General features: G+C 47.9%; 1 protein-coding gene across 1 annotated transcript; it reads right to left on the reverse strand.

The window, feature by feature from the left end:
* Positions 1–255: 255 nt before the first annotated feature.
* On the reverse strand, positions 256–5,640 carry LOC129634308 (cytochrome P450 1A2). Its single transcript, XM_055556422.1, has 6 exons — positions 4,810–5,640; positions 3,882–4,002; positions 3,326–3,415; positions 2,932–3,055; positions 1,268–1,354; positions 256–553 (listed from the first exon to the last, which is right to left on the reverse strand). Exons 1-6 carry the CDS (start codon positions 5,638–5,640, stop codon positions 256–258), a joined length of 1,551 nt encoding a protein of 516 aa, XP_055412397.1.
* Between the last annotated feature and the right edge of the window lie 17,530 nt (positions 5,641–23,170).

The following is a 23,170-nucleotide window of genomic DNA, read 5'->3' on the forward strand; positions in this document are numbered from 1 at the left end:
TAGTACTTATTTACCTTATAACTGGAAATTTGTGCCTTTTGACCACCTTCATTCAAATTTTCCCTCCCCCACTGTAACCACAAATCTAATCTCTGTTTCTATGAGGTTGTTTATTTTTTGAAGTATAGTTGGCCTACAATTGTATGGTGTATATATAGCTGTTAGTTTAAAAGAAAGAAAGGAAAAGAAACAAGGGTTCCTCAGTGACCCCCCACACCCTTCCCTTCCCTCTGCCTCAGAACGCCAGCAACTTCTTCACTTGATGGGGAAGCGCAGCCGAGCCTGCACATGCTCACAGGAGGCATGCTTCATGGTCAGCCCATAGGTGGGGGTTAGGTCCACTTTCACACCTGGTGGCACGCTGAACTCCAGCCGCTGCAGCAAGATGGCCAGGAAGAGGAAGACCTCCCACCTGGCCATGACCTCCCCTATGCATCGGCGCTTGCCCATGCCGAAGAGTAACACTTTCTCGCTTGCCATCTTATCAATGGCGGTGCCATCAGATGTGAGGAATCTCTCTGGCCGGAACTCAGATGGGTCCCCCCACAGCTTCCTGCAAGATGAACAGAGGAAGTGGAATCTCTGGGTTAGGGAGACCCTTCAGGGGAAAGGCCTGGTGGGGGGTTCTTATGTGTTAGAATAGATCTATCTAATAGAGCAATGAAAGGAGAGTGGAGAAAGGAGCCAAACTGTTTTCTGATGCTTATTTCTTTACATAGCTCTCTCTAAAATCACCAGCCTTGGAAATAGTGCTTTTTAATAGCAACTTGCTATTTTAAAGAAATCATACTTTAACTAAAAGAAGTTCAAAGAAGGAACATCTGTCCATCTCTATCCTACTCAATATACAAAGGGGACCAACAGTCCATCCTCGTTTATGCTTATGGTTTGTAGTAATTATCTATAGCATCTTTTTTTACACTCAGAAGGGCCCTAGTTTGGATGGTAAATTATATGATTCTTTTACTTATAGACTAAAGTGGGATTATCCAAAGAAGTCCCTAAGTCATTCACATCAGAATCACCTGAGGTACTCCACCTTACCACCTGATGCAGAATGTTGGGGTACAGAGCACCATAATCTATAACCAACTTCCTAGTCAATGCACTAAAGTTTGAGAAAGATGGACCTACATTTTACCCCTTAGAGCAGGCTAACTAGCCATCGAGGCAGCATTCCTTTGTTGTGTAACCAGTTCCTAGGGGGACAAACAGCTTTCCTGACTGCTGAACATCACATATTTTTCAGTGGGGGATGTGTACTCACGGGTCATGATTGACCTGCCACTGGTTTATGAAGACACAGCGTTCCTTGGGTATGAAGAAGCCATTCAGTGTTGTATCCCTTGTTGTGCTAAGGAGGAAAGAGGGCTTTGTCAGTTTCAGGGGCTGGAAAATTGAGGTGTGTCTCTGGGAGGGTTTCTTTTTTAACCATTAAAAAAATGGACATATAATTATTGGCATCTTTTAAAAACTTGTTTTTGGCCCCATGCCTGTGGCATGTGGAACTTTATCTCCCCAACCAGGGGTTGAGCCCACATCCCCTGCACTGGAAGGCAGAATCTTAACCCCTGGATCACTGAGGAAGTCCAAAAATTGACATATAGCTAGTTTACAATGTTGTATTAGTTTCAGATATACAGCAAAGTGATTCAATTTATCTGTAAAATTGGACCCCAAACTCCTAATTTTATCTGTAAAACTGGATCACCTCGCTGAAACTAATTAAAACAAATTAGTTTGTTTGTTTCAAAGTTTGCTGAAACTTTGCTGAAACAAATCACATCCAAAACTAATACAACATTGTAAATTGATATACATGTATTCTTTTTCAGATTCTTTTCCATGATAGGTTACTAGAAGATATTGAATATACCTCCATGTGCTATATAGTATATCCTTGTTGTTATTATCTATTTTATATATAATAGTTGTATATACATTAATCCCAAACTCCTAATTTCTCTCTCCAGAAGCAGGGGACAAAACATGGCAAAGACTACAGGGGTGGGAGGGCAGAACACGCAGTCCTCACCTGTGGGGATGGTGAAGGGGACGAAGGAGGAGAGTCGGAAGGTCTCCAGGATGAAGGCCCCCTCCCCCACTTCAGGAGGTTCCTGCGCCTACCTCCACCCTACTCCATTGGCCTGCCCTCCGTGGTCTCCCCACTGTATACTAGGAAGGAATATCAGGAGCAAAGAAGGGTTGAAATGGTTCTTCCCCTTTCTCAGATCCTGTTCTTCGACAAATGTTTATTAAACTTTTGTCTGTAGCCAACTCTACCCTTGGCCATTCTCCGGAGCTAAATAGCAGGGAGTCTGGGCCAGTCCTGGGGAGTTTCCAGTCTGGCTGAGGAGTTAGGCCTCTTTCTCTGGGAATAACTAGACTAACATATGGACTGAAGTAAGTGCTTGCTAACTCTCTTGACATTCTTAACATCCCAGGACCTAATCCTATGGCACAAATGGCTCTAAGTCCTACAAAATATCAGACTGAGGTTATGTCAGCCGGAAGAGTCAAGAAAGGCTTCTAGGGGAGGGGAAGTTTGTGTCAGAATAGGATAAGATAGGATTCTGGTAGCCAGAGAAGAGGGTAGAAGGTATTCCAAGCAGAAGCTCTGGCACAAGCAAAATTGGAGGCTGGCCGGTTCATGTTCGTGAGGGGTGGTTAGGCCAGCCTGGCTGGGTTGAGCATACTTGAAGGAGGGAATGTGAGTGGAGGTGAATGAGAGCTGAGGTCAGAGTTTGGTTTTCTTCTGAGAGCTGGGTACTTTGATCATATTTGGACTGGATGGGGGCAGAGTAGAAGCCAAGGTCTGGGAGGAATCTGGTGTCATAGCCAGGAAGGAGATGCCAAGGCCAGGGATGAGAAGCAGGAGGGAAAAGAGGGCAAAGACTTCAGGGATGCGAGGGCAGAATAAGCAGGCCTCACCTATGAGGGATGGTGAAGGGGACAAAGGAGGAGTGTCGGAAGGTCTCCAGGATGAAGGACTCCAAATAGGGCAGCTGGGGTCTGTCGGAGAGCCGGGGCCGCCGTGCCCTGCCAATCACTCTGTCTACAGAGCACGGAGGACAGACAAGGCTTAGTGGCTGTCTCCCCTGCTCCATGGCCATCTGCATCCCCGTTCATACCAGGCATCACCCTACATGGTACTATGCAAGTTTACAGGTCTGAGACCTAGTGACCCTCCAGTATCTTCTAGGCAAGGATGGGCACCACCGCATGCCCAGGGCTTAGTAGACACATAACAGCTGTATGTAGATTGAACAGATGACCTTGGACCCCAAGGCTTCCCTCCACCAGAGGGTTGGGGGACACCACATACCCAGCTCCTCCTGGATCTTTCTCTGTATCTTAGGATTTGTCACAAGGTACATAAGGCTCCAGGAGATGGCTGTTGTGATGGTGTCGAACCCTGGACAACATGGGGCAGGTGGGGAAGAAAGGAAGACAAGAATGAGAAGGCAGTATTTACCAGGCACCCACCAAGTATGTACTAAGCACTGTCTTTCTCTGCTTCCTTCCCCAAAGATCCTCACCTTGACTTTTCTAAGGGCTGAGGCAGAGTCTCCTCTGCACAAACTTGAGTAACTGCTTTTAAGTTTAGCTGCTGGGATTACAAGGGCCTGGACTTATAGACTAAAGAAGCCTTTATTGTTTAGATGGGGAAACTGACCCAGAGGAGGAGAGGGACTTGGCTGGGTTTTCACTGGGAGTTGGTGGTACCTCTTGGGCTCAAACCTTGAGCCTGGGCCTGGTCTCTGTGTCCTGTACCACCTAACTTGTGGTTGATGGGTTATCTGATGGACCCCAGGGCTGGGCAGGGCTGTGGGGTGAGCATCAGGCACTGAGGGATGGAGGGGCAAGAGTCTGGCTCCTACCAGCCGCAAAGAGGTCGTTGACAAGGTTGACAGTCTTCTCCTGGGAGATGAGGTGACTGCTGGCTCGGGAGTTATCCTCACTGTGCTTGAACAGGGCGCCTATGATGTCCTGGATGCTGTTCTGAGGGGGCATAAGTTTAGGGTCACCCCAGCACTCCTGGGGTGGAAGGCTGGAGCCCCTTGTCCCATCCCTTCTGGCCCCAGCTGCTGGCCTCTGGGCAGGAAGTTGAGCTCACAGCAGCAGCTGGTAGTAGCCCCCTGAGTGTGCTGTCGATTCAGTCGTGTCCGACTCTGTGACCCTACGGACTGTAGCCCACCAGGCTCCTCTGTCCATGGGATTCTCCAGACAAGAATACTGGAGTGGGTTGCTATGCCCTCCTCCAGGGGATCTTCCTGACCCAGGGATTGAGCTCATGTCTCCTGCCTTGGCAGGAGGGTTCTTTACCGCTAGCACCACCTGGGAAACTCAGTAGCAGCCCTAGGTAGGGCTTAAAGTATCATTTCATCTCCATTGACCCTTCCTCTCAATAACTCCAGGGGTCCAATTTCACAGGAGGAGGTTGATGTGAGTACAGGGAAGCAAAGTGACATGTGAGCTGGGAATTAGCCTCTGTCAGGGTTCAGGTTCCTGTAAAACAAAAGCCTTCTCCTAATAACAGCACCCCACATTGTGGGCTCTGCCAGGGCCCCATGCACGGGGTTACCTCTCTGGGGCTTTGAGCAGCCCTGAGAAGGATGCTGTAGGCCCGAGGAAACTGAGGCCAGAGAGGGAGAGGGACTGGCTCCAGGTCACACAGCTGGTCCGAGGTGTCCCAGAGACTTCCTGGGCCTTGGCCACACCCCAGCTGTGTGGGTGCCTTGGTGCTGGGGGAGTGGGGCCACACCCAGACTCTAGGGTGCCCTCATACCACCTGCACCCTGGGCTTACCTTGTCAAAGTCCTGGTAGTGCTCCTGGACCGTTTTCCGCAAGAACTGCAGGAACCTCTGGTTGAAGCTCTTGAACCTTTGCAGAGCCGGGTTGGGCAGGTATTTAAGGATGGGGAAGAAGTCCACGGGATTCCCGGAGCTGGCGGATTCCACAAAATCATGGCTGCTCTCCACCAGACTGAGCATCTCCTTACTGCTCTGGGGGAAGTGCTGCCCGAAGCACACGGCACCGATGACGTTGGCCACTGATGCCACCACGTGGCCATAGGGGTCGAAGTGCCCAGGCCCTGACATCAGCTCCTGGAACTTGCCCAGGAGGGCCTCAGCCTCCTTGCTCACATGATCCTCCAGGTAGCAGGAGGAGGAGGAAGATGGGTCTGAGGCCACAGAGAAGGTGTTGAGAGCATTCTGGGCCAGGCGTCGCCGGGCAGCCCACACTGGTCCAGAGTCTGGGTTGAAGGCCAGGCTCTGGCCATCAGTGACCAAGGTGAAGCTGTAGAGGTCGGGCCGGCCCTTGAAATCATCGCCCTGCCGCACCAGGGCCTGCCGGATGGTGTCCAGGCCGCTGAGCACCAGCACGGGTGTGCAGCCAAGGCGGATCTGCAGCACGTCCCCATAGCGCTGGCTCAGCTGCGACAGAACCACGTGTGGGTTCTTCCCCAACGTCAGCATGTGCCCAAGCAGGGGCCAGCTCCAGGGCTCCGGTGGACTCTTCAGGCCTTGAGGGACCCGAGGCCGCCAGGTCCTGACCACCCAGAATACCAGGCAGAAGACGGCAGAGGCCAGGAGAAGCTCCATGGCTGAGAAGGGACTGGGTTGGGACAATGCCATCTGTACCTACTGCAGAGGAAGAGGAAGGAGGGGCGAGATGGAGCCATTCATTCACTTGTTTATTCAGTCAATAAGCACTTGCTCACATTCTGTCCTTGGTTCCCAGCCAGACAGACCGAGAAAGACTGAGTTACATCCAGTAAATTACGTAGGTTCTGCATCCCAGGACCTCATCCATGGTGCATTACAGAATCTGAGGCCTGGAAAGGAGCCCTGAGCTTCTCAATGTGAGTGTCTGAACTCCCAGCCCTGGCCCTCCCCTCTGCCCATCACCTGTTTCCAATTCTGAGGCCGAAGTGATCACTTCAAAACGGGGAAGCACTCTTTCGAACCCCAGTGCAGGGTGTATGCTGGGCATTGTGCCAAAGGGAACCTGCCTGGGGACCCTTCCTGCTGATACCTCCTCATACCCTGGGAACAAGGAGCTGCTCCCCTCTTCGCAACACAGTTGAGACCAAGGTCCCAGGGCTCATGCAAATGGCTTTTGATGCCGTCTTCCCTAGGCCATTCCTTATTAAGACCCAAAAGAGAAGACAAATCCTCATTCTCTTAGTCTTTTTTTTTTTTTTTTTGGCTGTGCAGCTCACTATGTGGGAATCTCAGTTCCCAGACTAGGGATTGAACTGTGTCCCCTTGAGCGGAAATGCAGAGTCCTAACCCCTGGACAACCAGGGAAGTCTCTCACATCTCTCACCGCTTTTAAATATTTATTTATTTGGCTGCTTTGGGTCTTAGTTGCAGTGCGTGGTCTTCATTGCTCTGTAGCATGTGGGAGCTTAGCTCCCTGACCAGGGATTGAACCTGCATCCTCTGCATTGCAAGGAGGATTCTTAACCACTGGACCACCAGGGAAATCCTCCTCCCACAGTCTTGAAGGCTGAGGCTGGGCTTCAGCCAGGCCAGGGCTATCCTCGTGCCAGGTGGGGAACCCTACCCACCTCTCCACTTGTCACACTAAGGGTCCCTAGACAAGCCCAGTCTAAGCTTCTCATTTAACATTGGGGAAACTGAAGTCTGGAACTGGGCAGCAAGAACTAGAACTCAGGCTTCCTACACCTAACCCAGGGTCCCTGCATCCCTCCATCTCCAGTGGTTCCCTGGATATATATCGGGGGATCCCAAGGGCTAAGAAAGGGGCCCGAGAAAGGTACCTGTAGAGGCAGGTGCTGGAGGTCAGCAGGATTGTGGGGGCTGATCCAGAGCTTCTGGCCCCAGATGAGGGGACTTTTATAAACAGCACCCCTATCAGATTGGCCCTGCTGTCCTGGTCACCTGATAGCAAAGTGGCCAAAAAAAGTTGAAAGGATTAGCTCTTGGCCTTGGGCCACAAAACCTAGCTCCACCTACCTCCCAGGGCCCAGGGGCAGCTCTTCTGGGGATAGGTGCTATGTCCCTGGGGAGCAAGATCCAGCTCCTCTCAGGATCCAGAGTCAGGAGGGAATGCTTCCTTCTCACATGGGCAGGACAGGGTGCTAGGAGTGAAAGCCCTCTGGGCAAGTCCAGACCACTTTCCCATTGTCCTCATGAGGAAGGCCCCTACCTGGGCACTCCATCCAGGCTTATCAGTAGGATAGGCTCCTGTAATGCCCCTCCAACAACCTGTGAAACCAAATAAAGCATAGGCATGTTCTGGCCATCACTTCATGGCAAACAGATGGGGAAACAATGGAAACAGGCAGATTTTATTTTCTTGGGCTCAAAAATCACTGCAGATGGTGACTGCAGCCATGAAATTAAAAGACGCTTGCTCCTTGGAAGAAAAGCAATGACAAACCTAGACAGCATATTAAAAAGCAGAGACATCACTTTGCCAACAAAAGTCCATATAGTCAAAGCTATTGTTTTTCCAGTAGTCATGTGCGGATGTGAGAGTTGGACCATAAAGAAGGCTGAGTGCCAAAGAATTGATGCTTTTGAACTGTGGTGATGGAGAAGACTCTTGAGAGTCCCTCAGACAGCAAGGAGATCAAACCAGTCAATCCTAAAGGAAATCAACTCTGAATATGCATTGGAAGACTGATGCTGAAGCTAAAGCTGTAATACTTTGGCTACCTGATGTGAAGAGCCAACTCATTGGAAAAGACCTTGATGCTAGGAAAGATTGAGGGCGGAGGAGAAGGGGATGACCGAGGATAAGATGGTTGGATGGCATCACCAACTCAATGAACATGAGTTTGAGCAAGCTCCAGGAGACAGTGAAGGACAGGGATGCCTGGTAGGCTGCAGTCTGTGGGTTCACAATGCGTCTGACATGACTTAGCAGCTGAACAACAATGTTCTGGCCGCCTCTGAATTCCAGCCTGGGTCCTTAATCTGAAAACAAGAGATGGTGAGTATCATATATTCTAAAGAGAGGCTCCCTCAGCCTCCTCCCTCTTGGTGAGAGATGGTAAAAGTGGATGAAGAAAATTCGTGCTGTGGGCTCTTCTTCACAGCAACTAGCTTGGAATCTTCAAAGTGGTGGATTTCATTAAGAAAAGAAAAAAAGAAGACAGGGGCGTTTTCTAGAGCAAAGAGACTAGAGAGACACAACTACCAAATGCAATATGTGAAACTTGTTGGACCCTGGATTTTAAAAAGTGTATTTTTAAAGCTACAAAAGACATTAGGGGAACAACTGAAGACATATGAACAAGGATTGGAGATTAGATGATATTATGGAATTAATGTTAATTTTCTTAGGTACAAGCCTAGTGTCATGATTAGGTGGGGGAATATTTTAGAAAATATTCTTAGGAGATTAACATTCTTAGGAAACGAATATTATAAGGGTTTTTGGGGGTGGTGTTTGTTGTTTCGTTTTGTTTTTGGCTTGCCACGTGCCTGCCACCAGACTGCCAGGGAAGTTCTCAATACCATAATGTTTAGGGGATGAAGTGTCAGCATGATTTCTGCAGTTTACTTTTAAATGGTTTTCTTCAAAAATATATAACCATCTGTTTATCTCTATAGAGAGGAGAGAGTAGACAGGACAGATGTCAGCTCTCTGAGAAGGTATGTGATTGTCTATGGTAGGAAAGGGATCCTTGAGGTGGAGGGCTGTTGCTTGGTAAGGAGTCCCCTGGTTCTCTCCTCCCCCAGCTCACAAAGCCAAGTGAAGGAGTTCAGGAGACTCAAACCCTAAGAGCAGGATACCTGTGGGAAGGCAATGCCTCCGCTGTAAGTGCAGACGGGCAGGAGCGGGGTGAGGAACCTGTGGCCTTTGTGTGTCTGTCACACGCTTTACAGCGCTCCATGCTTATGGGTCCAGTGTTGTTATAAGAGCTTTATATTTGTTAGAAAACATTCCCAGTAATCCTGTGGAGTGCAAATTAATACTATTGTCAGATTACAATGGGGGTAAAAGAGGCACAAAGAAGTTATACAATTTTTTGTAGGTCACATAACTTCCCTGGTGGCTCAGATGGTAAAGAATCTGCTGGCTATGTGGGAGACCTGGGTTGGAGACCCGGGTTCGATCCCTGGGTTGGGAAGATCCCCTGGAGGAGGGCATGGCAACCCATTCCGGTATTCTTGCCTGGAGAATCCCCATGGACAGAGGAGCCTGGCGGGCTCCAGTCCATGAGGTCACAAAGAGTCGGACACGACTGAGTGACTAAGTGCAGCACATAGCAGTGCATTAGAGCTGGGACTCTAACCTTCAGGAGATTGTGCCCCAGCCCACAGCATGCACCTGCTTGACATGTGTCCCTGCATCTGGGGAAGACTTGTGGACTCGAAGGCTGAGCAGAGCAGCCTGTGATGACATGGGTAGCAGAGGGCAGCCTGCATAGCCCAAGCAGGGTACCTTACCAGCATGTGAGTCTCCTAAGGGCTGGGTGGACATGCTGAAGGGAGCTGGACTTGAACTGCATGGATGAGACCTGGCTACAGAGGGGAGGGGACCCCAGCAGTGACAGGCTACAGGGAGTACTTTGTGAGAATAAGCTGAGGGTGAGCAAGAGGTCAGCCAGAGTCCAGCATCTGTGTTAGGAACTGTTTGATGAGGAGGACACGTTGGGGCTAAAAGGCACTCGATGAAAAGCTGGCAGTGGAATGTCTGCTACACACAAGGGCATTTGGAGCTAAGAGAGAAGGTAAACAGCACCAGCCAAACAGAAAGAGATTGGTTCATCTTCCAGCACCCTCCCTCTTTCCTCTCCCTAGTCGGGGGTGAGGAGGGTGTGTGGTGGGATGATGGGGGGTGGTCGGGACATGGTGGGGACGGGGGTGGGGGAGTGGGGAAAGAAAGTGCAGAAAGAGAGTGTGTCTCTCCCCTTCCCACAAACCAGAAATTTCACGTGAGAAGCATTTTGATTTACTTAGGACTGACTGGACTTTTTAATTCCTAAAAACGAGAAAGCTGTGATGATGTCAAAGGGCAAGGCTGGGGAATCTGACAAAGGCACAAGGCCTGCTGGAGGATCGTGGCTGAGAGGAAAGGAAAGCTGTTTTATCTTTATAGCTGCATTGGGTTTAGCTCACTCTTATAAAATGATTGAGGTTTGAGGTTAGGGTAGGTTTAGTAGAAATCGACTATTTCTGTCTCTCTCTCCTCCTGTCTTTTCCTTCCTCTCTTTCTCTAATGATCTAAAGTCATATTTTATTCAAATTTTCATAGTTTTTCCTAATGTCCTTTTGTCACTTTCTGTTCTCAGATCTCATCAAGGAGGAAGATACGTTACACAGAGTCATTGTTTCTCTAGGCTTCCCTTGGTTGAGATGTTTTTCAGACATTGTTTTTCAGGAGAACTGGACAGATATTTGGTAGAATGTCCAGCTATTGGGATTTGTCTGATGCTTTCCTCAAGGTAAGACTGGGCTTATGGGCTATTGGTAGGAAGATCACAGGAGAAAAGGGCCGTTTTCATCACATCATATCAACGGTATATACTGTCAACCTGACAGGAAGGTTGACGTTCATAGTGATCAGCTGACTGAAGCAGAGTTTACCAGATTTCTCCATGGGAACATCACTTATCCTCAGTCTCCATATTGTGCTGTTTGGAAGGAAGTCACGTGCACAGTCCACATCTAAGGACTGGGGGTTCTGCTCCCCTCCCCGAGGATGGAATCTCTATGTAAATTATTTGGACTTCCCTGGTAGCTCAGGCAGTAAAGAATCTGCCTGCAGTGCAGGAGACCTGGGTTTGATCCCTGGGTTGGGAAGATCCCCTGGAGAAGGAAATGGCAACTCACTCCAGTATTCTTGCTTGGAAAGTCCTATGGACAGAGGAGCCTGGCGGGCTACAGTCCACGGGGTCACAAGAGTCGGACACGACTTAGTGAGTAAACCACCACCACTGCATAAGAGATGATTTCTCTTTTTAAGTAATTTCTTAAAACTTGTTATTGAATTACAAGATACAGAAAAGTGCAAATACTCTGTACAACTCAATGAACATTTTACAGACTTCACAAAAATCATGTAGTCAGTTCTCTGATTAAAAGACAGAATGTTAGGTGCACCCTAGAAACCGTTCCCATGTTCCTTCCCCAAGGGGAACAATGACCCCAATTCCTAATGGCATAAATTAGCTGTGTCTGTTTTTGTTTTTCATGTAAATGAAATCATGCTGTGTACTTTTTTGGCATGGAATTTTTATAAAAACTAATAAATTTCATTTTTTGGTTGTTGTTGATTGAGTTTATTGTTATTTTTGTTTGATTGAGGTATAATTTACCTATAGTAAGACACAAGGATGATAAGTGAACATTTCAGTGAGGTTTTGATATGGGGTACACTCATGTATCCAATCCAATATATAAAGCAAAATAAAGAATGTTTCCATTACAACAGAAACTTTCCTTGTGCCCCTTTGCAAGCAGCTCCCTTGCCCACCCCCACAAGCAACCACTTCATGAATTTTTAAAATCATAGAATAGTTTTACCTTTGTTCAACATAAAATTTTTGAGATTTATCAAGGTTGCCTGTTAGATTTCATTTTTTATAGCAGTATTGGGTTTGTGGAAAAGTTGGGTGAAAGAACAGAGAGCTCCAATATGCCTCCTCCTCCTCCAGTTTCCTCAATTATTAACTTCTTGCATTAGTGTGATACATTTGTTGCAATTGGTGAATGAATATTAATACAATATTATCAGCTAAGTCCAGAGTTCACCTTAAGATGCAGTCTTTATGTTGTACAATTCCATGAATTTTTTTCATTTTTAAAACTGTGGTAAAATATAAAACATGAAATTTATGATTTCAAACGTTTTTAAAGTGTATGATTCGGCAGACTGTGTACTCTTTGGTTTCTGGCTTCTGTTACTTATTCTTTTTTAGATGGCTCAGCCACGATGTCGGGTGTGATTGTTGGGTGTAATTCTCGTTGCTGTATGGTGTTCTAATATGAATACACGTAATGAGTCCTCATATAAATACACAATGAAGTATCCATATCCATTCAACTGTCGATTGACATTTGGCTTGTTTTCCATATTGGGCTATCATGAGCCCTGCTGTTGTGAACACTTTCGCACATATTTTTGCACGTATTTCTGCTGTCTATGGGCCTACGAGTGGAAACGCTAGACGACAGGCTAGGCTAACTCAGGCTTGCACTAGAGTTCTGTGCTAGTAGATCCTAGCACTGAACAAGTTTCTGAAATAGTTGAACCAATTTTATTTCCACTGGCTGTGACTGAGGGTTCAATTTACTTCTCATGCTCACCACTACTGGATTGCTTTTAATCTTTTTGACTCTAGCCTTTCTGGAGTGTGTGTTGACTACTTCCCTTTTTAAAACCCCTCAAAGTTCCCAATAGATTTCAGGATAAAAACCAGACTCCTTTGCTTGGCACCCAAAGGCTTCAGCGGCAGCTCTTGCTCACCCTCTCTGGCTCTGTTTGCCACCACGTTCTGGTCTCATTTCCATTGTCTTTCTCCATGTGTTGATCCCTTTGTCACCTGCACCCCATCCTGTGTTCTCTGGCTCCTCATCTTTTTTTAGATTGAAGTATAGTTGTTTTGGAGAAGGCAATGGCACCCCACTCCAGTACTCTTGCCTGGAAAATCCCGTGGATGGTGGAGCCTGGTAGGCTGCAGTCCATGGGGCCGCTAAGAGTCGGACACGACAGAATGACTTCACTTTCACTTTTCCCTTTCACGCATTGGAGAAGGAAATGGCAGCCCACTCCAGTGTTCTTGCCTAGAGAATCCCAGGGACGGGGGAGCCTGGTGGGCTTCTGTCTATGGGGTTGCACAGAGTCGGACACGACTGAAGTGACTTAGCAGCAGCAGCAGCAGCATAGTTTCTATACAATGTTGTGTTAATTTCTGCTGTACAGCAAAGTGATTCAATTATATATATATTTACCTTCTTTTTTCCAAACTTTGAACTTTTTACTTTGTATTGGAATATAGCCTATTAACAATATTCTGGTAGCTTCGGGTGAGCAGCGAAGGGACTCAGCCATACGTATACACACGTATCCATTCTCCTGCAAGCCCGCCCATCCCATCCAGGCTGGCACGTATATATACATTCTTTTTTAATATTCTTCTCCATTTTTGTTTATCATAGGATATTGAGTATAGTTTCCTTTGCTACACAGTAGGACCTTATTGTTTACCCATTCTATACCTGACCCTCATTTTATACCCTGTTCAGCTGCCCCATGCTGGCTGGGTTCAACCCCCTCCTCTGAGGTCCCACAGACCTCCCACAGGCCTCCTGCTACCCTCCTCAATAAGCACCTGTCATGCTGTTTCCCCCTTCAACTGTGAGCTCCTTGAAGGTCAGGGCAGCTTCTGCTTTTCTTCAGATCTCTAGTGTCTAGCTCAGGGCGTGACACACAGCATGTATCCTGAAAAAGATCTGTTGAATTAGGGTTAGTGTTCTCAAGTAAGAATGCTAACCTGTGTAAGAGCTTTGTGAAAACAACTTTGGGCATTTTCCTGCATTGGTTTTCTGGAACTTGTAAATAATAATCCTTACAGTTGAAATTTACTGAGTACCCACTATGCCCCAAGCTCTGTGCTCTATGCTTAACATCAGCCATCTCTATCTGAGTTCACAGCAACACTGTGAAGTGGGTACTGCTATTGGCTTCATTTTACAGTTGATGAAATGAAAGCCTGAAGATGTTAAGTAATTTTTCCCAGAGCTAGAGTATGGGAGAAAAGCAGTTCAGTGAGCGTGGGGCGGGGAAGAGGGCTAATCGGGAGGTTATCATGAGAGAAGGCTGGTTTAAAGTTGACTATCCAGAGAGGAGTCTAGGGAGACACAGGGTGGGGCTCAGGTTAGGGTGAGGGAATGGGCACCCGTGGGTCACTCAACAAGTTTATTTAGTGCACATTCACCAACCTGGCCAGTGGTCAGAATGCAGTAACTGGCAGCCTTTCCCCCTGCTTCTTGTGGGCGAGTCCTCTGTGACCCTCATCATTCCATTCTCATCTCTGACGTGGCTCTGGCCACTAAGAGCTGTAGTTTGGGGCCAGATCATCACTTAATCTAAACCCTAAATCAGACTATGGGCCCCTCAGAGACAGAGGCTGAGTCCCATTTATCTCTGTGCCCAGACCTGGCAGAGAGGAAAGACCTTGGTGGACACAGGTGCTGTGGGAAACACAGGCAAATAATTAAAGCTGAAGGGGGAGGGTGTCTCATAATCTATTACATAAAAACCGGGAGCTTCAGTCTTGGACATCTAATCACCTGCTGCATGTGTCCACCCAGAGGCCCCAGCATCTTCAACATGTCCACATGGATGCTGTCTGTCAACCTCCTTGCCCAGACACCTTCTCTCTGTGTTATCACCCTAGCCAGAAACCTGGGAATCCTCATAGACTCCTTCTCTTATTCACCTCCTACCAAACTCTCAAGATTCTACTGCCTGAACATCCCTTCTCTCCATTACTGTGGCTTTGCCTGGAGGTGACTCTCAGTGCCACTTCCTGCCTGCAGTTTTGGTTCCCACTGTCTTTAACTGGTCTCACTGTCTCTAGGCCAGTGTTTTCCAGTAGAACTTTCGGTGATAATGGAAATGTTCTATGTTTGTGCTATTCAGTAGGGTAGCCACCAGCCACATGTGGCTGCTGAGCACTTGAAATGGCTGGTACAACTGAAATACAAAGTTTTTAATTCTGTTCAATTTGAAGTGTAAGTGGCGAGTGAGTACTGTATTGGAGGGCATGGTTCTAGGGTCCTCCCATCCCATCCCTACTACCCAGGCTGCATCCTGCCACCCAAATGAACTTTCTGAAATTGCGCATCTGTGCAATCTGTGCAGAGAAGGCAATGGCAACCCACTCCAGTACTCTTGCCTGGAAAATCCCAAGGACGGAGGAGCCTGGTAGGCTGCAGTCCATGGGGTCGCTAAGAGTCGGGCACGACTGAGCGACTTCACTTTCACTTTTCACTTTCATGCATTGGAGAAGGAAATGGCAACCCACTCCAGTGTTCTTGCCTGGAGAATCCCAGGGACAGAGGAGCCTAGTGGGCTGCTGTCTTTGGGGTCGCACAGAGTCGGACACGACTGAAGCGACTTAGCAGCAGCAGCAGCAGCAATCCGTGTGTGTGCTCAGTTATGTCTGACTCTTTGCGGCCCCATGGACTGTAGTTTGCCAGGCTCCTCTGTCCGTGGAACACTGGAATGGGGTGGAGTGGGGTGCCATTTCCTACTTCAGGTGGTCTTCCTGACTCAGGGATCAAGTTTGCATCTCTTGTATCTCCTGCACAGGTGGATTCTTTATCACTAGCACCATACTCCTTTCTTCTTCTTTTAGCATCATATTCCTATGTAAAATCCCTTAGTACTGATTTCTTAAGACATTCAGAAGCCAAATTCAAACTCCTTAGGTCAGCATGTGAGTCATTTCCTACTCACTTCTTTCACATCATTTCCCACTACACTCTTCCTCTCACGCATCTTTCCCATCAGCCAGAAGGAACTCTTAGAATTCTCCTAATTTTCTGCCTCTGGGCATTGTTCCCTCTGCCTGGAATGCCCCACCCTCCTCCCAACCACTTCTTCCCCATCCAACAAACACGCTCATGGAAATTAATTGCTTCCAGGTTAGAAATGCTTACTTATATTGCAGTACTATGATGCAGGCATGACAAAGCATTCTCATCTCTCCATTAAAGCAAATCCTCCAAAACTCAGCTCCAGGTCCACCTGAGGCAGGGTGTCCTGAACCCTATTCTGGGTGAGATCCTCCTCCATTGGGCATAGCTCTCTCATGGCACAAACACCACGGTGCCATATCACTTTGGTTTCCTTTGCTCTCTCTAGACTATGAACAACTTGAGACAAACTGTGTTCTTAGTCACTCAGTTTTCAGTACAGTGCCTGTTACATCGTGGATGTCCAACTGTAGTCTTTGAGCATAAATTATGTTGCCAGCCACTGTTCTAGGAGGATACTTATAGCAGCGAATAAGACAGACCTTGTCTTTGTAGAGGAGAATGACAAGAGAACAAACAGATGAACGAGATTATTGCAGACCCAGCTTGTGCTGAAAATCCTTTTTTACCTCCACATTCACTACCCCCGCCCCTTCTCCGCCCTGCTCTATGCACTGAGAGGCTGATCTCTGCAGACTATGTCAATGGGCTGCCCATCTTCTGGCTTCTTGTTGGGTTCTGTCAATGGGAGGTATTGACATGAAATGGGAGGGTGGGAGGAGAGTGAAGTTGGGGTATTTTTTCTCCAGACCCTCCCTGCAAAGTCACCACGCTAGGCCATGGCTGTTGTCAGGTAGCTCTCCTTTACTTACAGTCTCTCCCTCTGGATTCCAGAAACAGATCCTTCTTCTTGCCCCTTCAGATCCAAGACAGCAAGGGCTCCTCTCTGCTACCAGTCATATGGTACCACAATGTCCTATGTTAGTCTCTCTATACCCTGTTCACACCTTTATAAAGAATCCCATTATTAAACTCTTCTCAGTGATCTAGTTTGAATGGTTTCTGTTCTTGCAAGGAACTTGAATAATAAAATGATTCTTTGAAAATTTCTTTTCCACCATCCCTGGAATATCAGTTTTCCCCCTAAGCTGTCTCCCTTAGGATTGCAAGATGGCTGCTAAAGTTCCGGCCATAATATCCAGACAGGACAAGGGTCAGAGGGACAAGAGTGCATCTCTTGTCATGTATCCCTTTTGCTGCTGCTAAGTTGCTTCAGTCGTGTCCGATTCTGTGCGACCCCATAGACGGCAGCCCATCAGGCTCCCCTGTCTCTGGGATTCTCCAGGCAAGAACACTGGAATGGGTTGCCATTTCCTTCTCCAATGCATGAAAGTGAAAAGTGACAGGGAAGTCGCTCAGTCGTGTCCAACTCTTCGCGACCCCATAACTGCAGCCTTTCAGGCTCCTCCGTCCATGGGATTTTCTAGTCAAGAGTGAGGAAATCTTTCCTCAGTTTAGTCCCACCAGATCTCTACAACATAATATTGGCCAGAATCATGTTACAGATTCATCCAAGGTAACTAGGCCACAATGACTGGTTCAGACCAACCAAGACCCATTCCCTGGGGCCCACCTCCCCAGAAGCACATAACCCTGCAAAGAAAGATGGAGGATACTTAGATAAAATTGGGGTGGGGAGGGTGCTGGGAAGGAGGAAAAATGAAAGTGGAGGGAAGGGCTCTTGGGTGTTGACAAGTTGAGAAGCAGTTGGGAAAGGATTCTAAAGTTAACGAAATGGCCTGACGGGCTGGTAGGACAGCCAGGCTGTGCACTGATAGGTCTGAATAGGGCCACCTTCTTGGCAAAGACTGTGAGCACGTCCAGGAGCACTTGGCTGATGAAGCAGGGTCCTTGGAGACCTTGCTTTGCTGAGAGGACTAGAACATTCATTATCAGCAAACCTCTGTGTTTATATGTAAAAGGGCATCTCTAACTTGGAAACAGAACAGTCCCCTGAGCTGCTGAACTTGCCCTTCAGTACAGTAGTGCAAACATTTCCCTGCAAGGCTGTTTTCACAATTCGTTGGCTCAGCAAACATTTTCCCAACAATAAAGACAACTGCCAACCAGAGCAGAATTAGTCAAATTATGATATCTAGTGTGGGCCTAAATTAATCATATTTGATATTATTGAAGGAAGAAGAGAAAAAGGGAAAAGAAGGTCTGCCTTCATCTCCATTATGTTGTACCTGGAGAACCTCTGGGGCATGCCTTAGCCCCTTCTCCGGGCTCTGGGGCATGCCTTAGCCCCTTCTCCGGGCAGTGTCCCTGGGTCTGCACTGTCGCAGCCCTTCCCGCCCATCAAAATATGGAGCCCTCTTGTCCCAACCCTGCAGAGCTCTCTCTGCTGAGAGTAGCTACGGTGCCTGGTCTCTTCTGATTTTTGTGGTGGAGCCCGATTGTGGGGAGAGGATCCGAGACCTGTTGAGAGGAACCAGGCGACTCCAAAACTGAAAGCAGTCAAGGACTCCTGGTGATCATGGCCATGTGGTCAACAGTGAGACGCAGTCCAGATGCTGGCCCTGGGCTAATGTGAAGGTGGCATGAGGCAGATGCCTTAGCTGGGCCAGGCTGAGATGAGCTTCTTAAGGCAGGACCATGCCTGATCACGTGTCTCCTGGCAACAGGATGACTAGCACTTATCTGGCAGGTACTGAAGAAGGGACCTGGCTTTGGAGAGGGGATCCGTTCAGCCAGCCATTTTGGACTAGGTGCCCTGCCTAACAAGACCCAGAATCTTACCAGGTCACTACCATTTCAAACCTGACATATTTTCCTATTTGGAGGTTTGACATTTTCCACTTGCTCCTTGGAAGAAAAGCTATGACAAACCTAGACAGCATATTAAAAAGCAGAGACATCATTTTGCTAACAAAGGTCCATGTAGTTAAAGCTATGGTTTTTCCAATAGTCATGTATGGATGTGAGAGTTGGACCATAAAGAAGGCTGAATGCAAAAGAATTGATGCTTTTGAACTGTGGTGCTTGGAGAAGACTCTTGAGAGTCCCTTGGACAGCAAGGAGATCAAGCCAGTCAATCCTAAAGGAAGTTAACCCTGAATATTCACTGGAAAGACTGATGTTGAAGCTGAAGCTCGAATACTTTGGCCACCCAATGTGAAGTGCCAACTCATTGGAAAAGCCTGATGCTGGGAAAGATTGAGGGCAGGAGGAGATGGGGGCGACTGAGGATGAGATGGTTGGATGGATGGTTGGATCACCAACTCAATGGACATGAGTTTGAGCAAGCTCCAGGAGATAGTGAAGGACAGGGAAGCCTGGCAGGCTGCAGTCCATGGGGTCACAAAGAGTCAGACATGACTTAGCGACTGAACAACCACAGCAATTCATTTATTTAACAAATATTTATTTGGCATCCACCATGTGCCAGTTTGCTGTTGATGAAGCATTGGGCACAGCAGACAAAACTGTGTGTTCTACAGACACTTACATTCAGTTGAGGAATATAGACCATACAGAGCATTGAGAAGTAAAATACAGAGCAGGTATGAAATTTTCAGCAGCCACATGTGGGGAGCAGCTACTGTATTTTTTAAAATTATTTTTTATTTATTTGTCTGCACCGGGTCTGAGTTGTGGTACTCAGGATCTTTCAGCATCTGGGATCTTTAGTTGCGGCATGCGAACTCTTATTCGTGCTGCACGTGGGATCTAGTTCCCTGACCAGGGATCAAACCTAGTCCCCCTGAATTGAAAGAATGGAGTCTCAGCCCCTGGAGCACCAGGGAAGTCCCTACATAGTATGTTCAAAGTTTGTTCAGTGCCATAGACCTGTCAAACAAGTGCTACGAATAAATAGCAAGTTAAGAAGAGGGATGGAGACTATGATTCAGGGTAACAGTTTTACATAGGATGGCCAAGGAACGCATACTGAGAATGATATTTGGGGAAGTAAGATATGATGATCTGAGGAGAAAGCGTCTCCAGGTGGCAGGAATGGCAGAAGCAAAGGCCGGATGTCAATACCGTCCATTTGCCTCTCCAGACCACTCTCCACCCTTCTTCTCTCAGTCCCCGAGGACTGACTTCCATGGGCTACAGGCATGGACCCTCTGCTTTTTGGCTTCTAGCTAGGTTCAGTCTGTGGAAGGTACCAGCAGGACATCAGAGGGTGTGAATGGAATGAGGTCAGAGTATTTAGGCTCTCTCCCTGTAGGGTATTGGCATGCCATCTACAACTCTCCCAAAGGCTCCAGGTCCTCTCCATAGCCTTACCACAGCCACCTTCTCTGGGTTCTGTTTTCTGCTCCTTCCTCCCATCACGTCTGGCCTTTCTGTTGCTTGCCCTGGGCTGCTGCATTGTCCTACTGATTTCCCTAAACCTCGAATCTTTGTGAGTGGTTCCTTTATTAAATTCTCCTCAATGACTCAGTTTGAGGGGGCCCTCTGTTTCCTTAAAGGACTGATCTTGACAGATACGGGGAGGGACTTGCCTGGAGTATCTTAGGAGCCTCAGGCTGCTCTGGTGCCTGGAGAGGAGTGAGCCAGGGAAGTGGGAGGGATAGGAGAGGAGGTCAGAGAGGCCACGGGAGCCACAGCTGGAAAGGTCTTGAGGGCCATTATAAGGACTGTTTCCTCTGAGAGTCTTCAAAAACTAACTTGGGGAAAGGATGGTATCTCTTTCTCAGCTAGCAGCTGGGAGAGAAAATAGGACACCTTCCTTCCCAGGGTGTCTCCCCGCCAGGGAGGGTGTCAGCCAGCCAGCAGGGCATGAACTCTGCTCCTAGTGCAGTGAGATGGCACAGACTCATCTGATGGTCTCTGCCTCAAGCGTGGGTTCTTTCCAGACACTCCCCAGCCAGCAACTCCTCAACTCCATCGTGGGGCCTTCTGGAGATAAAACTAGCCTCTCACAATGCTGCTGATGGAGGCATTGTTGGTACGGGGCAGACCCATTGGCACAGAAGCTGTTAGATAAGAGTAACTTCTTAGGATTCTGTCCTACCTGCCCAGGACTTCTTGGATCTGCCTCAAATGTTGAGGTTTAATCACACAGAGAGCACTGTTGGGTAAGCCTCTCTGGCCTGCAGGTTTCGGCTCTAATCCTTTCAGTTTCAAGCCCCCAAACCCAACTCCTAGTAGAAGAGAAAGATGAAGAGGGGGAGGAGAAGGAGGAGAAAGAAGAGGAAGTGGTAAAGAAGAAGGAAAAGGGGAGAAAGGAGAAGATGGGAGAGGTGGTGATGCTATCAATTCATATAACAGAGAAGTTCTATGGTGAACTTCCCTGGCTTCAGGAATAACTGGATCTCGTTACTCAGTGTCATCAATTCCTTCCCTCCCTCCCCTCATCCCTCAGTTCTGCTTTCCTCTAATGGGCTTCTTAAAAATGGCCACTGGTAGGTCCAGAATTATTTTCTAACCAGCTTAGCCACTTCTGGCAGAAAGAGAACCTTGCTTTTCCAACAATTTCATTAAAACTCCCATAAAGGATTCTCAGTAGCTTGGCCTGAGTCATGTGTTAGCCTGGGGGCCTGGGATGGGGTTAGTTCCACCGAGCCTATCAGCTAAGAGTAGCAGTGGGGTGATCCCCAAAGGACAAATGAAGTGATATTTCCAGATGAAGAGAGAATGGATGCTGGGCACACAAAACCTCTCACAGGTCTTCTACTATCGACTGGGGTAACCATATAATGTATGTCCAAGCCAGGACTAGTTTTAAAAAAAATTATTTATTTGGCTGTGCTGGGTCTTAGTTGTGGCACACTGGATCTTTGATCTTCATTGCAGCATGCAGGATGTTGTTGGACCCTGTTCCCTGACCAAAGATCGAATCAGGGCCCACTGCATTGGGAGCCTGGAGTCTTAGCCACTGGACCACCAGGGAAGTCCCAAGCCAAGACTCTCTTGAGAATGAAAGAGAGAACTTTTAATAGATAAGACAACTGGCTTAGACCAAGACTATCCTGAGAAAGTATCATTAGCCTGACTAGAGCAGCCAAGAGCCAGAGAGCCGGGGCTGCCCCATTTGAGCCTTGGATCCTGCAGACTGAATCTCTCTGTCTTTCTGGGCACAGGTAGGAGAGAGGAAGGTGCTTAGGGCTCAGATCTCAGGTGGGGTGGTGGGTGGCTTGGTGGGGTGAAGACACATTGGAAGACAAATCCTATTTCTCCATATTCACTTAAACTCCACTCTTCTCAAACTGTCTCACACCAACCTCCCACTCCCATGCTTTGTTCAAGTTACGGCCCTGCCTCGTGCCGGGGGTGCCCTTCCTATTCTCCTCATACTCCAGGACTCCTCTCTATTCCTTTGCTTACCCCTAGGGCCCTCAGCCTTCTCACAGCTCCTGTGGCATTTCCAGAGTTAGCCTAGGCTCTGTTCGGGTGTGATTCCTGCTGCCACCGCTGGGTAGTGAGTTTATTCTGGGTCTGTTGTCTCCTCATCCCCTGACCACACAGCCCTCAGCAGTGCTGACTGAAGACTCCAGGCTAGGCTGGGCCAAAACCCTCAACTGTGTCTAGCCCAGAGACCCCTCCTTTCTGCACTGCCCACCCTTCCCTCTGTGTTCCTAGTATCGATTGCTAGGGAATTCTAGCCAAAGAGCTTCTCACGCAAAGGCATACAAACTTTGACCCAGGATTGGCTGTTCAACTCCAGGTCAAGGTCCTCTAACCTCCCGCCTGTCTCCCTCTTTGTCTGCCCTGGTCCCCTGAGGTTCTCCTTCTGTCTTTTGAGCTATTCTCCAAGACAGGCTTGGTGATGAGAAGTGCAGGGCCTCCCATAACTCCAGTGCCTCAGACTCTTGTCCAGGAAGATGGGGACAAGGGGGCACTCTGACCGAGGCACTGAGCCTGTCTACCTTTAGCCCCCTGGGGCTTTGCTGGTAGTCTGGGACAATAAATCACATTGGGAAGAGCTCTGGCCTGGAAGCAAGAGCCTGGGCTCTGCTTTGATTTGTCATTTGTCCCTCAGCTTTCTTTGTTCTGGTTTCAGTCTCTCCAGCTAAGTGGGACAGGAATTGGCTTAAGTAGCTAAAATTTCTTTGGAATCAAGAGTTCCTTGGAGGACGTCCCTGGTGGACCCTGGTAGTCCAGTGGTTAAGAATCTGCCTACCATTTGGCAAAACTAATACAATTATGTAAAGTTTAAAAATAAAATAAAATTAAAAAAAAAAAAAAGAATCTGCCTACCAATGCAAGGGACACAGGTTCGATCCCTGGTCTGGGAAGATCCCACATGCTGAGGTGCAACTAAGCCCGTGTGCCACAACTACTGAGCATATGGGCCACAACTACTGAAGTCCACATGCCCCAGAGCCTGTGCTCCTCAACAAGAGAAGCCACTGCAGTGAGAAGCCAGAGCACCACAACTAGAGAGTATTCCAGGCTTCCACATCAGAAGAAAGCCTGTGCACAGCAAGGAAGACCCAGCATGGCCACATACACACACACACACACAAAGAATCCCTTGGAAATGTGAGGAAAGCAACATATCTTTTACCAAGAGAAGAGTTTTTCTGCAGATGGTATTTCAGCTGTGAAGAGCAGGCTGCCATGAGTCTTCTTTTATTTTTTAAATTTTATTTATTTATTCGTTTTGGTTATTCTGGGTCTTTGTTGCTACACGGGCTTTTCTCTAGTTGGGGAGAGAGAGAGGACTAATCTCTAGTTGCAGTGC

This window comes from Bubalus kerabau, chromosome 19 (genome assembly GCF_029407905.1).
Source record: "Bubalus kerabau isolate K-KA32 ecotype Philippines breed swamp buffalo chromosome 19, PCC_UOA_SB_1v2, whole genome shotgun sequence".
Classification (NCBI taxonomy): domain Eukaryota; kingdom Metazoa; phylum Chordata; class Mammalia; order Artiodactyla; family Bovidae; genus Bubalus; species Bubalus kerabau.